Genomic DNA, 15,729 nt, shown 5'->3' with positions numbered 1-15,729 from the left:
CTACACACATAGGGTTTCTCCCCTGAGTGTGTTCTCTGGTGTTTGATGAGACCTGACTTATCTCTAAAGCCTCTCCCACACTCCCTGCACACATAGGGCTTCTCCCCTGAGTGTGTCCTCTGGTGTTTGATGAGACATGACTTATCTCTAAAGCCTTTCCCACACTCCCTGCACACATAGGGCTTCTCCCCCGAGTGTGTCCTCTGGTGTTTGATGAGAGATGACTTCTGTGTAAAGCCTCGCCCACACTCCCTACACACATAGGGCTTCTCCCCTGAGTGTGTTCTCTGGTGTTTGATGAGAACTGACTTATCTCTAAAGCCTCTCCCACACTCCCTGCACACATAGGGCTTCTCCCCCGAGTGTGTCCTCTGGTGTTTAATGAGAGATGACTTCTGTGTAAAGCCTCGCCCACACTCCCTACACACATAGGGCTTCTCCCCTGAGTGTGTTCTTTGGTGTTTGATGAGACCTGACTTATATCTAAAGCCTCTCCCACACTCCCTACACACATAGGGCTTCTCCCCTGAGTGTGTTCTCTGGTGTTTGATGATACCTGACTTATCTCTAAAGCCTCTCCCACACTCCCTGCACACATAGGGCTTATCTCCTGAGTGTGTCCTCTGGTGTTTGATGAGACTTGAATTATCTGTAAAGCCTCGCCCACACTCCCTGCAAACATTGGGCTTCTCCCCTGAGTGTGTTCTCTGGTGTTTGATGAGACCTGACTTATCTCTAAAGCCTCTCCCACACTCCCTGCAAACATAGGGCTTCTCCCCTGAGTGTGTTCTCTGGTGCTTGATGAGACCTGACTTATCTCTAAAGCCTCTGCCACACTCCCTGCACACATATGGCTTCTCCCCTGAGTGTGTCCTCTGGTGTTTGATGAGACTTGACTTATCTTTAAAGCCTCGCCCACACTCCCTACACACATAGGGCTTCTCCCCTGAGTGTGTCCTCTGGTGTGTGATGAGAGATGACTTCTGTGTAAATCCTCGCCCACACTCCTTGCACACATATGGCTTCTCCCCTGAGTGTGTCCTCTGGTGTCTGATGAGATGTGACTTCCGTGTAAAGCCTTTCCCACACTCGCTGCACATATATGGCTTCTCCCCTGAGTGTGTCCTCTGGTGTCTGATGAGATGTGACTTCCGTGTAAAGCCTTTCCCACACTCCCTGCACACATATGGCTTCTCCCCTGAGTGTGTCCTCTGGTGTGTGTCGATATGTGACTTATCATTGAAGCCTTGCCCACACCCTCCATGATTGATTGTTACAATTTTTGACATTCTTACTCCCACAGATAATTTGCCTCTGTTCTTTGGATTCACGTCCTGGCCTGTGCTGGGCTCTTCCTCCATTATTCTCTCACGCTCACTGGAGCTCCCTGTTTGTCTGTTGGGAGGCTTGAAAGAGTCCCTTGAAGTTCCCCTGTGCCTGATCCTTTTAAGCAAAGGTTTGGAAGTTCCTTTGACCTCCTGACCTTCAGCTTTGTCATTCCACCCATGTGGACCAGGATGTTGCTGCTGCTGTTGATTTTGACGCTCTGGGCCGGGTTCCTCTGACTGGAGGTGTTTTCCTGCAGGTGCTCCTGGCAGAATCTCAGAGGGGTGATTGCGTTTCACATGTTGGCTGAGGAATGTCTGACTGGAGAAGGCCACAGAGCAGGAGGGACATGTGTGGATCTCTGGCTTTGGTTCTGCTGAAGGAGAAAATTTTGGTCAGGGCATGTGTGGGCAAGGCTGCCTGTGCCTTACGCTCTGTCTCCTGGTAAGACCTGTCTGCAGAATCATTCTGTGTTGACAGTGCAAGCTCTGCCTCCCACAGAGTGTTCCTTCACAGTCTACTTTTCTTTTTCTTTGTCTGCACTACTCTTCTTCAGAAATCCAGAGACCCCATATCAAAGTCTTTTCTACAGCCCTGGTCAGTGTGGAACAGTGGATAGAGCCTCAGCCTGTGGACAGAAAGGTCGTGGGTTTGATTCCCATCAAGGGCATGTGCCTTGGTTGCAGGCTTCTACCCGGCCCGGGACCTGGTCAGGGATTGTGCAGGAGGCAACAAATCGATGTGTTCCTCTCACATTGATATTTCTCTCTGTCTTTCCCTCTGTCTTTCACTCTCTATAAAAATCAATGGAAAAATATTCTTGGGTGAGGATTGAAAAGAAAAAAGGTCTTACAGATCAAGGACCATCAGAAGCCATTTGACTCCTTATATGGGTTTGACTATCGTGACATTTCCATATACATGTATCTTCTAAGTCATGTTAAAGAGAAAAACCACAGGCCTGGCCAGGTATCTCAGTGGTTGAGCACCAACCCATGAACCAGGTCGTCACCAGTTTGATTCCTGGTCAGGGCACATGCCCAGGTTTTGTGCTCTATCCCAGCAGGAGGCAGCTGATCCATGTTGATATTTCTATCTCTCTCTTCATTTCCCTTCCTCTCTCTCTCAAATCAATAAAAATATTTAAAAATAGAGGAACAATACGCCCCAACTAGCAATTGCTTCTCTCAGTTTTCCACAAATCTTAAAATGGAAATATGTCTTTCCTCACACAGTATTCCTACTTGATTTCTTTCAGTGTTAGCCTATTTCAAATACACTACAAAGTCCAGTTTCAAAATATCTCCCCAACCATGCCCTAGCCAGTTTGGCTCAGTGATAGAGCGTCACCTTGGGGACTCCAGGCTCCTGGGTTCGATTCTAGTCAAGGGCACGTCCCTTGGTTGCAAGCTCAATCCCCAGCCCTGGTTGGGGTGCCCGTGGGAGACAAGCTATTGATGTTTCTCTCTCTGTCTCTCCCCCTTCTACTCTCTCTCAAAAAATAATCAGTGGAAAAATATCCTTGGGTGAGGATTAACAACAACAACAAAAATATTTCCCCAACCTGCTTCTTACACTCCTGACTCCCGTCCCTCTCCAGCCAGTCTGCCTTCCTCTCTCACTTGGAGTTGAAATAATCTCGGAGGGGATTCCCCACTGAAGTTTATTTTCCAAAAAGTTTAACAAAGCATAGTTTTAGAACATGCCACTCTGCAGCTGAAAACTGCTCAATTGTCCCGTCTCACTCAAGAAAGTCCCCAGTATCTCAGCTTGGATCATAGGCACTGTATTTCCAGGCTGCTAGGCATCTGTCCAACCTCTGTTCTTACCCTCTGTACCGAGACTGAGACGGGAGTAGCCCTCAGCCAGCTCTACACCCCACCTCTTTCCTTCCCTGCACCAGCCACTCCTTCTGCCTGGGACCTTGTGACACAACTGTTGTAACTGTTGTCTCCTGAGAAAGCCTTCCCTTGACCTTTGCAATCCGACACACCCACCTTCCCCTCACAGTGATCCCTAGGCACTTGTCCTGGGCCCGTTTTCTCCAAAGTGCTAACCACTGTGTAATATTAAGCACATGCACATATGTCTGCCAGGGCTTCCCTCCTTCACCAGCCACCTGCTCAGGAGCAGTGATTCTGATCATCCTGTTGATCTGTATTTCCAGCTCCCAGAACTCTGGGTGGCACCGCGTAGGAATTCACATGGCAAGTCACAAAATAATGAATGAATGCATGTTAACACACACATTTCATTTAGAAATATGCAGTAAATGAAGAAGAAACAGCTAAAGTGTTAAAAAAAACAAACAAAACAACAACCCACAAACAACCACCTTGATAAGAGAGCTGGCTAAGTGCCTGAAACCTTTTTTTTTTTTTTTTGCCTCTAACCCTTTCAGCACTATATGATGCTGTGTATTTTGTGCATGAAGAATTTTTTAAAATGGAACAAATATAGCCCCTGGCCAGTGTGGCTCAGTTCGTTGAGCATTGTCCCATTCACCCAGAGGTAGCCAGTTTGATTCCTGGTCAGGGCACATGTCTGGGTGGTGGACTTGATCCCCAGTAGGGATAATGCAGGAGGCAGCAGATTGATATTTCTCTCCCTCTCCCTTCATCTCTGTCTCTAAAACCAATAAAAGCATATTTTTAAAAATTAGAACAAAAATAAAAATATTAAAATTGTTCCTAAGAATCAAAAACCTATGTGATGAGCCATCAATTTCTGAAGCATCTGATTTGAAGCTTTGCTGACTCCAGAGTGGAGTTTACTCTACTTGAGCGTTGGAGCATGAAAACTTCTAAGAATTCTTTCTTTCCATGTTGAAGAAGAGTGGTGCCCACCTCTCCCGGCCACAAGCTCTGTCTTCCACTTGCTGCCCCTCTTGATGCCCAGCTTTTGGCCATACTCTTCTCCATACCAGACCAGCAGCTCACAGCCCGTCCTCACGACCCGGCAGGTTCGGTAGAAAATCTGCCTGTGATATTGAAAGGCCACCAGGTTCTGTTCTTGGTCATCCCGGGCGCAGTTCACATACCTGGCGTTGAGGCAGATGAAAGGAAAGAAAACCACAGGCGATGAGTTTCCACTACCTGTCATATTCGTGCCCAGCTCCTCACTGAAGCTTAAGGCCCTCAGCACTGATGGCACCCACACCCATGCTCCTGGGGAAACTTCTGTTCAATGTCCAAGCCTCTGTCACAATGTCATGTGAATTCCTGTCTCTAAGTCCTGCTCACAGTGCTCATCCTGCCTAATGCCATTTCCAAAGCCTCATTGCAGACTTCCCCATCAAACCTGGTGACCTCTAGCTTCTCTAAGCTGTAAGTCAGGTTCTGTGTTACACCACAGAACTCGGGGCTTAATCTAGGACTCACATCATTCAACACTCAGTCCAAGTCTACCTTCTCTTCAGAGGCCTTTGTCGAGTCTCCCCACACTTTATTGAAGGCATCATTCAGTTGCCTCCCCCAGGTTCCCACAGAAACGTGGAGGTCTCTCTGTCTTAGAAAAATAACACAGAACAATAGTAGTTTATTCATAATCTGTCTCCCCTGACACAAGAGAGCCCCTCAGGAAAGGGCCATGAGCACTATTACTCTGCAGGCTCCAACACCCAGTTGTAGTTAGAACTGAGTCTGGGATGATGTGCTGCCCTCACAGGTTTAGACTATCCTTAGTTCAAGGCTATCTGGGCACTGGGCACTTCTTGAAAAATAGGAAAATTAGAGTTAAATGTTTATGAAATAAAATGTTTCATGTCCGTCTGCAGTAAGTCCTCCCTAGGGTCATGGATTGTGTAATCTGTGTAAGTAATGGATTCCTTCCTCTAAACTGGAACATAGTAGGTGTTTAACTAATGTCCATTAGATAAATCACAGAGTAATACAGGGTCCTCAAGGTTTTCCCAGTCAGTGCCCAAACCAGAGACTTCTATTTTGAGGACATATGCTATACTTTTACCTCCTTTTTTCCTAAGTGTCTCTAGATGTTAAAGATCACTGTATGGAGAAAAAAGGGGAACAGAGAACTGAGGGAGACCATTAGGGAGGCATGATGGGAAGGACAGACATGTGGGTTGTGAGGCATGAGTATCCACTCTGGCACCCAGAAGCCTAGTGACCTTACCTCATCCAGTTGGCCTGAGATGTATCCTTTCCATCCACATACTCATAGCAGTTTCTCCCTTTGGTGATCTGCATTTCAGGAAAAGAAGTTAAAGGCCGTGTTGTGTGTGTGTGTGTGTGTGTGTGTGTGTGTGTGTGTGGTTGTGTGTATATAATAGAAGAATTACTTTATTCTACTGTCATCAAATCTCTTTCAGCCTGCATGGTGATTCAACTGCCAATGGTGATCACAGGATATTTTTCTTACTCATCATCTACACGTCGGAATTGATTTGTCCACTAAGCAGGAGCCCCCAAGGGAGGAGTCTGTACCACTTTGCTCCCATTTACCCTCTGATCCTTAGAGAGGAGCTCCATGTTCATGCAAAGTCCGCCCAGTACACAGAGCTAACTAACCATATGGTCCCCATCCATGTCCTAGCATGTAGAAGGTGGGGGCCCCCCAAGCCACAGGAGGGACGGGGAAGCCAGAGGACAGGGAAGAGGTAAAGTTCTCACCAGCCAGGAGTAGCCGTTGTTGGCTGTGGCTTCATCTTCTGTGATCTGACCCTCATAAGGGCCAAAGTGCAGGCCCTCGGGCAGATCACATTCCTCATTCCACACTCCAAGCCCAGCCTCAGGGATGCCTGATGGTCCGATTCTCAACCCAGGGGGCAGAGTGAGGGCTGAGCGGTTGGCATGCCCCTTGTCCACGGCACTGTCTTTTACAAACGTAGGAGGCCCATGCACAGCACAGCTGTCAATGAAGAAGTTCTGACACTTCTCACAATCTGGAGGCAAGAGCAACAGGGAAGAGGGAGGGTGCAGTGCATGTTCCTGGACATGAAGAGCTTCGGAAAGAGCTCACATCAGTGAGCCTCAATCCTGTACTCCCGGTCACGAGAGGAAGGGAATGATTTGGGCACCCAAAGACCAAGTGAAATTCTTGCATCAAGACATAACATGCTCCTTGGTGAGGGTGAGCTTACATAGGTAGTCATCGTCCTGGGGCTCGCTGACCTCTTGGTAGACACAACACTTCCTCTCTCGTAGGCTATACATCTTCACTTCGATCTCCTTTCTCCTGAGGTCTACATGGGAGAAGGGCAGGTGACTGAGGGGATGAGGTCTGGAACATTAGTCCCTATCTTATCAGAAAACACACAATGTCCTACCATCAAATGATCGCCTGTTCTATTATAGTATGTGGTATTTTCCTCCATTAACTAAAAGACTAGCACTCCACACTGACTATTGGTGGCTGATTCAATTTTAGTTTCTAGATGATCCCATTATGAGGTTCAACCTCCCAAGCTTTGGTCACTCATAAAGTATGTATTGAGGGAACATTATGCGTTAGGCACTGAGTAAAGACCTGGGCACACAACACCAAGAGAATATGGTTGCTATTATCACAGATGGATTTATTGGACAACTTGCATGTGTCAATTGTTTAAGGTTTAATTTAATGCTATCAAACTATATGTGGCCCATGTTTCCTTATGTTCACTTTACACATTAGCATTCAGGAGCTCAGAGAGTTGGTAAGATTAGCTCAAAGCTTCAGCGCTAACTCCAGTTTCAAATCCAGGCCTATGCAAAGTCCACCCCACATACCTAGGCTATACTGATTAGCCTTTCTAGAAGAATTAGTGAAACTGAAATCTCCAAATTATGTAACTTACCCAATTTCGATCTAGGGTGCTGTCCAGAGGGACTTGCTTCTCCAGGAGGGGGCACTGGTTTCTGAGTCTGCTCTGAGCCACTGGTGGTCCACAAATTTGCTGTTCCTGACAATTCCTTCAAAGTAGACTCATTACTTAATGACGTCCTGGACTTTGCCTTCAATGTGGAAGTCCCATATTAAAAGGTAACATGCATTTATTTAATTATGTAGGGTTTATGATATATTTTCACATACATGACTTCAATGAACACTTCAACAACTCTGAAATACCTGGGAAGTATGAATATTAGAGGAAAAAGAAATGGCCAATGTGGGTTGTGAATTGAAGACTAGAACCCATGCCTTAAGGATCTTTTTTTTTTTTATAGAACAGTGAGAGTGAAAGATACTGGTAAGAAAATAAGTCATAGTTGGGCCCTAACCAGTGTAGCTCAGTTGATAGAGTGTCAGCCTGCGGATTGAAGGGTCCTTAGTTCAATTCCGATCAAGGGCCAGTGACTTGGTTGCAGGATCCTCCTCCCTGGCCCATGCCCTGGTCTGGACTTATGCAGGAGGCAACCAATCAATGTGTCTCTCACATTGATATTTCTCTCTGTCTCTCCCTCTCTCTTCTATTCTCCCTAAAAATCAATGAGAAAATATCCTTGGGTGAGGATTAAGAATAAAAAAGAAAGAAAGAAAAATAGTTGGCAGAGCCCTGGCTGGTGTAGCTCAGTTGGTTGAACTGAAGGGTTGCCGGTTCCATTCCCGGTCATGGTACATGTCCTGGTTATGGGTTAGATCCCAGGTGGGGGTCTGTGTAGGAGGCAACCGATCCATGTTTTTCTCTCTCACTGATGCTTCTCTCCCTCTCCCTTCCTCTTTCTCTCTAAAATCAATAAAAACATATATTTTTCAAAAGAAATGGCTGGCAGAAACCTATCATGAAAATAAGGAAAATTATGCTAAAACTAGAGACCCAGTGCACGAATTCATGCACCAGCGGGGTCCCTCATCCTGGCCTGTGGGATCAGGCCAAAACTGGCTCTCCTACATTCCCCGAGAGGTCCTGGATTGCGAGAGGGCACAGGCTAGGCTGAGGGACCCCACTGGGGCACGATCGGGGCTGGGGAGGGACGCGGGAGGTTGGCCAGCTGGGGAGGAACCGCAGGAGGACTCCAGGGTGTGTCCGGCCATCTCGCTCAGTCCTGATCAGCTGGACCCCAGCAGCAAGCTAACCTATAGGTCAGAGCGTCTTCCTCCTGGTGATCAGTGCACGTCATAGCAACTGGTCTACCGGTTGACTGTCTGCCCCTTGGTGGTCAGTGCACATCATAGCGAGCAGTTAGTGGCTTTAGCATGTCATCATCATATTATGCTTTGATTGGTTGAACGGGCGACTGGACACTTAGCATATTATATAGGAAGTGCAAATTAGTATATCACGGAAAGAATATTTGTAATTAGAGTAGTTGGATCCCACCAATTCTGTTTGAATATGGTTGTGCTACTAGCTAGTTCTCTTCATTTTTCCTGACCTATAACATGCTAATTCTTAATGTTATAATGAACATGACATATAACGGTGTTCACCAAAGTGTTCTGTGAGCTCTTTGATACAGTGTGAATGTCAAATTACAGTCCTGCTATCAATGTACCTCTCAGTCGTCTCTGTATTTGAAATCACATGTAAATTATCTTCATTATTTTTTGACCCTATTCTAGTTTAATTTGTAAATTTTAAAGCACTCTTTCAGCCAACATTCAGGGGCCCTCAGGGACCCTGAGCTGGGCCTGGGACTTCTGGAAGAGAAAAATCTGGTGTGAACCAAAGAGCTCACAATGCAGACGTAGGCAGGCGGAGCAAATGATTCAAACAAGATGACACTGGCCTAATTAGAGCTCAGAGAAAGAAGCCATGCTTCTTACTGGAATGAGCATTCAAAACCAGTTCCAGATGGATGAGCTTCTATTGAATAGTGTGTCATCTCTATGAAGTTCTTAAGTCACTTTATTTATTGTTTCTCAATTGTCAAACCTGAAGCTCCCCAGAGTTGAGAGATGCTTTCTTTTATTTGACCAGGAGGCTCTGATGCTGGGGTTCCTATGTCCTTCTTCATGGGGGACCATTCACTGTGCAAACTGCCTATATGTCAGTAAGCTTCCGCGAGTCGGAAGTCTTAGTGCATCTCTCACGGCAGCATAGTGTTTGGAATCATCAGTCAGTGAAAGATGTAATCATGTATGGATAAGACAGTGGAAACTGCATAAAAGTATGGAAATTTTAATGAGCTTGTAAGTGGTTTAGAGATGAAGCTATGGATTAGAGTGCATGCCCACCAATACTGTGATCTCAGACATATAATCAAACACTTGTATATGTCTGAAACCTCAGTTTCCTCATCAGAAACGGTGATAGTTATAGTACCTACCTCATAGGGTTGTGGTAAGGTTTAAGTGAGTTTATTCACGTAGAATTCTTAGAGTCTGAAGCATTGTGAAGATAAAACCCGTGGCAGCTACTATTGTAGCTGATGTTATTAACGACTGAGATGATATTGGGCATTTTGTTGAAGAGGTCAGGAAAGAAAGGTGGCAGTTTCTAGGCTGCACTCTGATTTTTTCTCCTCTTCCCTGCATTTGCATCCAGGAGGAAGAATTTCTTTTCAACAGGATTTGGGGAATACTCACCTTCTGATGTTTATTCTGTTCCACTCTGAAGGCCACCCAAGAAGGTTTAGCTAAAAGATGGTGAGAAATCAATAATACATATAAGTTCAGAGAGGAAGGGAGAGGGCGAGGGAGAGAGAGAGAAACATCAATGATGATAGAGAATCATGGATTAGCTGTCTCCTGAACACCCCACAGCAGGGATCGAGCGCACAACCTGGGCATGTCCCCTGACTGGGAATCGAACTGCGACTTCGTGGTTCATAGGTCGATGCTCAATCTCTGAGCCACGCCTGCCGGGTCAGAAATCATGTTTGGTTGGTAATTATTTCAAAATCTGGGGATTCTTATTTTTTCAGAATTCTGAATCAGAGAGTGATCTAAGGACAGACCAAGGATGATTGGAAATGTTTTTTGATGTTTCATTAGGCTTATGCTTTTATTAGGAGCATCCGCTAATTTTCTTAAAATGTTTAAAAATAGACAAAACCCCATCTGTACTTCATCCTCTGTTCAATATATATATATATTTAAATTGGCCTAGCCGTGGCTGGGCGGCTCAGTTGGTTGGAGTATTGTCTTGTACACCACAAGGTTTCAGGTTTGATCTGTATTGGGGTGTACACGGGAGGCAACGGATAAATGTTCCTCTCTCACATTGATGTTTCTGTCTCCCTTTCTGTCTCTCTCCTTTCCTCTCTCTAAATTCAATGAATATCCTTGGGTGAGGATTTAAAAAATAAAATTGCCCTGAAAAGCAAAAAAAAAAAAAAAAAATTGGCCTTTCATGACACACATATAATGACAGTCACGTAACTGCAAAGAATCTCTACTCTGCAACCTGGCCCTTTCTCCTCTCTGCCTTCTGTCTTCACACTGGCCTTGTCCAGTCCAATGGCACCAGGACCACCTTGCCTCCTTTCTTTCTTATCCTTCCTCCTTTGCACATGTGGACTGTGCCACCTTTCCTAATCACTAGATTCTGATCAGCATCACACAGTCTTAGGAACAAAGACTCAGGTCTAGTCACCACAGAAACAGAGTTTCGGGCAAGTTAGAGATAACGTCGTGACTTCAGCTATGTTCCAACCTCAGACCCATGGAACTACAGACCCTACCAACCCGACTTTCATGAAACCTGGCAGATGATGCCATGGCTGACATGGAACCTGATACAACAGTGAACTACTTCCTACCCTGGCCCACAACCCAACCCCCTAACTACCATGAGTAATAATTTTCCCATATGTCCCCATGCAGGTCTTAGAGCACTGCTCACCCGTCAGACCTTCCTCCTTCTATGTGATGACAACTCTTCTGAATTAGTTATTTTTTACTCACTTTTATATTTTTGTATACTTGTTTGTTAATGTTCTATATCTATATAATTATATTATTATTCTTTATTTTATTTTATTTTATTTTTTGTTGATCTGTTTCTTATCAGTTTGTAAGTACTAGGTGAATTAGGTTATTACATTTGTTCCTCTTTTTTTCCCCCATAACTCCCCTCTTCCCAGTTCCCACCCCACCCTCCGCCCTCACTCCCCACCCACTGTTCTCATCCATAGGTGCACGTTTTTTGTCCAGTTTCTTCCCGCATCTCCCACGCCCCTTTCCTCCCAAGAATAGTCAGTCCCTTCTCTTTCTATGTCCCTGATTCTATTGTGATCACCAGATTATTTGTTCACTTGATTCTTAGATTCACTTGTTGATAGATACATGTTTGTTGTTCATAATTTGTATCTTTACCTTTTTTCTTCTTCTTCCTCTTCTTAAAGGATACCTTTCAGCATTTCATATAATACTGGTTTGGTGGTGATGAACTCCTTTAGCTTTTCCTTATCTGTGAAGCTCTTTATCTGACCTTCAGTTCTGAATGATAGCTTTGCTGGATAAAGTAATCTTGGTTGTAGGTACTTGGTATTCATCACTTTGAATATTTCTTGCCATTCCCTTCTGGCCTGCAAAGTTTCTGTTGAGAAATGAGCTGACAGCCGTATGGGTATTCCCTTGTAGGTAACTGAGTTTCTTTCTCTTGCTGCTTTTAGGATTTTCTCTTTGTCTTTTGCTCTTGGCATTTTAATTATGATGTGTCTTGGTGTGGCTCTCTTTGGATTCCTTTTGTTTGGGTTCTCTGCGCTTCCTGGACCTGTAAGTCTATTTCTTTCACCAGGTGGGGGAAGTTTTCTGTCCTTATTTCTTCAAATAGGTTTTCAATATCTTGCTCTCTCTCATCTTCTGGCACCCCTATAATTCTGATGTTGGTACGCTTGAAGCTGTCCCAGAGGCTCCTTACACTATCTTCATATTTTCAGATTCTTTTTTCGCTTTGCTTTTCCAGTTGTGTGTTTTTTGCTTCTTCGCATTTCGAATCTTTGACTTGATTCTTGCGCTCCTCTGGTCTGCTGTGGGGTGTCTGTACAATATTCTTTATTTCAGTCAGTGTATGCTTAATTTCTAGTTGGTTCTTTATCACAATATCGACGATCTCATTAGATTTCTTGAGAATCTCACTACATTTATCGGCGGTCTCACCAGTCTTTTCGAGGGCCTTACTCAGTTTATCGGCAGCTTCTAGACAGTTCTTGAGAGACCTTAAAAGTGTGGTTTTGAGCTCTATATCTTCCATTTCTGACATTTGCATCCTGTTTCTTTGTCTCCGCATTTTTTTATCTTTTCTTGGTGCACCCCCTAGTGGTCTTTGTGCGCAGTCTTGTTGTAGTTAAGCCTTGATTGTTGTCGGTTGGCAATAACGGGGGTGATTTGACCTCCAGGCTAACTGGCTATGAGAGTCAGCTGTGTCTGCACTGGGAGAGCTTCTGTGCTGGATCTCTAGGGCGGTGCTAATCTAGCGTTTGCCTGAGGCTATGCGGCAAATGGCTCTGCGCAGGGCTTGGGCGGGGCGGGTCCCGGGGGATCTACAGGGCGGGCTGCAGCGCGCAGTTATGGCTGCTCTCAGTTCCGTCCCTAGGGGCTCTGCCTCACAGACTCCCAGCAACTGCTGCAAACCTCGGAGAGAAAGCTGCCTTCGAGTTCCGACCGAAGCCAGACAGTCCCGCTTCTCCTGTTTGAATCTGGGTCCCTAGAGACTCGCCCGGATCTGGAGCTCAGAGTCAGAAACTCCCTCCCGATTGAAAACAACAACCGCACACTCCGAACCTGAGTATTTCATCAGCACTGCGCCTCCTCTGAGTCTGGGTATGATATTCTCTTTCCTCCTAGTTGTAGAATTTCCACTCAGCTAGCCTTCCTGTGGTTCTGGATGATGTCCGTTCTGTCTTTTAGGTGTACCCTTGAATTGGTTGTTCGAGGCAGCAATCTCCTGCGTTAACCTATGCCGCCATCTTGGTTTCCAGGCTTTATTTTATTTTTTTCCATCACCATTTATCGCCCTCTACTATTATTTTTTAATCCTCACGTGAGAATATATGTTTATTGATTTTAGAGAGAGAGGAAGAGAAAGAAAGAGAGGGAAACATAGATATGAGAGAGAAACATCGATCACTTGTAGCCCATACACACCCCTACTGGGGGTGGAACCCAAAAATGTTTGGTGTATGGGAGGATGCTCCAACCAACTGAGGCACCAAGCAATGGCTATTTATTTATTTTTATTTTGAAAGAATGTTTATTAAAGCTGGGGACAGTGAAACAAGGAAGGACTTAGGATAGAAGCAGCAGCAGGAGAGCGCCTAGGCTGGGCTGCTGTGTTGCTCTAGAAAGGTTAAAGGAAAGAATTCAGGCTAGGCGGGCTGCTTTGGCTCATTGGAAAGTCATAGCAAAGGGGCCTTGGAGCCAGGTTCAGGGGGTTAGCCTGAATGACCTGCCACTGCCCATACTCCCTGGTGCAAGTCTCCTGGGTCTCTTAGTTTAGGAGATGCACACCTAGTGGGGGGGGAGTAGAGGGGAAAGGGTGAGGGGTGTGTGTGCTCTCAGAGAGAGAACAGCTTAAGAAAATTATATATATATATATATATATATATATATATATATATATATATATATATCCTATCTAATAAAAGAGAAACATGGTAATTGGCATACGACCACTACCCTTCCCATTGGCTAATCAGGGCAATTTGCAAATTAACTGCCAGCCAAGATGGCGGCCGGCAGCCAGGCAGCTTGAAACTAACATGAGGCTTGCTTGCTTCAGTGACAGAGGACTCCAAAATTCCCTGCCTGCCGCTGCAGGCCTCTGACCTGCAACTCTAAGCAACTATGTAACAAATATAGAAGCTAAACAAAACCCCAGAAACCTGCTTTAGTCCTGGGCTTCAGCCAGCAGGATCACAGCATTGTAAGCAAAGGCCAGAAACCTACTTTCAGCAGTGGAGGCCTAAGAGCTGGAGCCAAACCTCAGAGCTAAAGCTGGCCCAGAATAAAAAAAAAAAAGAAAAGAAAAAAAGGAGTGGTTGGGAGCTTCAGTCACCCCCAGCCTGAAAACAGCCCTCAGCCCCTCACCCAGACTGGCCAGGCACCCCAGTGGGGACCCCCACCCTGATCCAGGACACCCTTCAGGGCAAACCAGCCAGCCCCACCCATGCACCAGGCCTCTATCCTATATAGTAAAAGGGTAATATGCCTCCCGGCACCGGGATCAGTGAGACGGGGGCAGCGCCCAAACCCACTGATCGCCCTGCGTCTCTGTGTGTGACAGGGGCCGGGGCCACAACCCCCCAGCCTCCACATGGGCCCTGCTCTGTGTGTGACGGCGTAGAGCCATAACCTCCCCATCGGCCCTGCCCTGAGTGTGAGAGTGGCGGCGCCCCAACACCCTGATCAGCCCTGCTCTGTGGGTGATAGAGGGCCGCACCCCAAACCCCTGATGGGCCCTGCTCTGGGAGTGACAGGGGGCAACGCCCCAACCCCCTGATTGGCCCTGCTCTGTGTGTAACAGGGTACAGAGCCCCAACCCCCCTGATAGGCCCTGCTCTGTGAGTGACAGGGGGCAGTGCCCCAACCCCTGATTGGCCCTGCTCTGTGTGTGACAGGGGGTGGTGCCGCAACCTTCCCATCGACCCTGCCTTGAGTGTGACAGGGGGCGGTGCCCCAACCCCCCAATCGGCCCTACCCTGAGCGTGACTGAGGGTGGCATCGCAACCTCCCGATCGCCCTGCTCTGTGCATGACAGGGGGCGGCACCCCAACTCCCCAATCAGCCCTGCTCTGAGCCTAACCAGGGGCTGCACCTAGGGATTGGGACTGTCCTCTGCCACCTGGGAGCAGGCCTAAGCCAGCAGGACGTTATCTCCCAAGGTGTCCCAGACTGTGAGAGGGCACAGGCCGGGCTGAGGGACCCCCCCCCCCCCCCCAATGCACAAATTTTTGTGCACCGGGCCTCTAGTATATATATACTAGAGCACCATTGCAGGAAATTTATAAATTTATGTACCGGGAATGGCGGCGGGGGGGCAGGGGGGGGGGAGGGGGATTCCTCACCCCGGCCTGTGCCCTCTGCGCCTCTGACAGTCTGGGAGCCCTGCGATCCATCGCCTTCAGATGGAGGACTGGTTCAGCAGCCCCAGCTGTGCATTGGTGGCCTGGGACTCCCTCTTTGGAGTGACGGGGAGCCCCCATTGATCACCCAGTGGCTAGTGGCTAGTGGCCTGGGCCTTTCTCTGCAGGGCATCATGGGGGATGGTGGGGCCGGACCAATTGTGTTTTACAGGCCTTGGCTGGCCTGACGCCAGTGGGTGTCAGAGCCTGGTCATCTGGCCAGTCCTTCAGCTGGTCCTCCCTGGATTTGCATATTATGGTTTTATTATTGTAGATTTGGGGGGTGGGTCTGGGTGAAGGTGAGAAAAGGGGGAGAAATGGGGGAACTTCTGTGATAGTGTCAACACTAAATCTGTATATAATTATTGTTACACATTGAAAGAGGTTCTCTGACCCTGGCCAGTGTGGCTAAGTGGTTGAGCCTCGACCTATGAACCGTGAGGTGGGGGGCCGGCAG

At 46.9% G+C, this 15,729-nt stretch overlaps 1 protein-coding gene across 1 annotated transcript in view; it reads right to left on the bottom strand.

Moving 5' to 3' along the window:
* The window catches only part of LOC132225595 (histone-lysine N-methyltransferase PRDM9-like), a 24,337-nt gene that overhangs the window by 8,073 nt on the left and 535 nt on the right, over nucleotides 1-15,729 (bottom strand). The window contains exons 3-10 of the mRNA XM_059680695.1: nucleotides 9,793-9,842; nucleotides 7,121-7,277; nucleotides 6,425-6,526; nucleotides 5,955-6,226; nucleotides 5,458-5,525; nucleotides 4,173-4,366; nucleotides 725-1,699; nucleotides 105-472 (exon numbers count right to left, since the gene is read on the bottom strand). Coding sequence (XP_059536678.1) covers nucleotides 105-472; nucleotides 725-1,699; nucleotides 4,173-4,366; nucleotides 5,458-5,525; nucleotides 5,955-6,226; nucleotides 6,425-6,526; nucleotides 7,121-7,277; nucleotides 9,793-9,842 — 2,186 coding nt within the window. The remainder of the gene's footprint in view (nucleotides 1-104; nucleotides 473-724; nucleotides 1,700-4,172; nucleotides 4,367-5,457; nucleotides 5,526-5,954; nucleotides 6,227-6,424; nucleotides 6,527-7,120; nucleotides 7,278-9,792; nucleotides 9,843-15,729) is intronic.

Source organism: Myotis daubentonii, chromosome Y, assembly GCF_963259705.1.
Source record: "Myotis daubentonii chromosome Y, mMyoDau2.1, whole genome shotgun sequence".
NCBI classification, from domain to species: Eukaryota; Metazoa; Chordata; class Mammalia; order Chiroptera; family Vespertilionidae; genus Myotis; species Myotis daubentonii.
The sequence above is the reverse complement of the archived record's forward strand: the minus strand, read 5'-3'. Positions and strand labels throughout refer to the sequence as shown.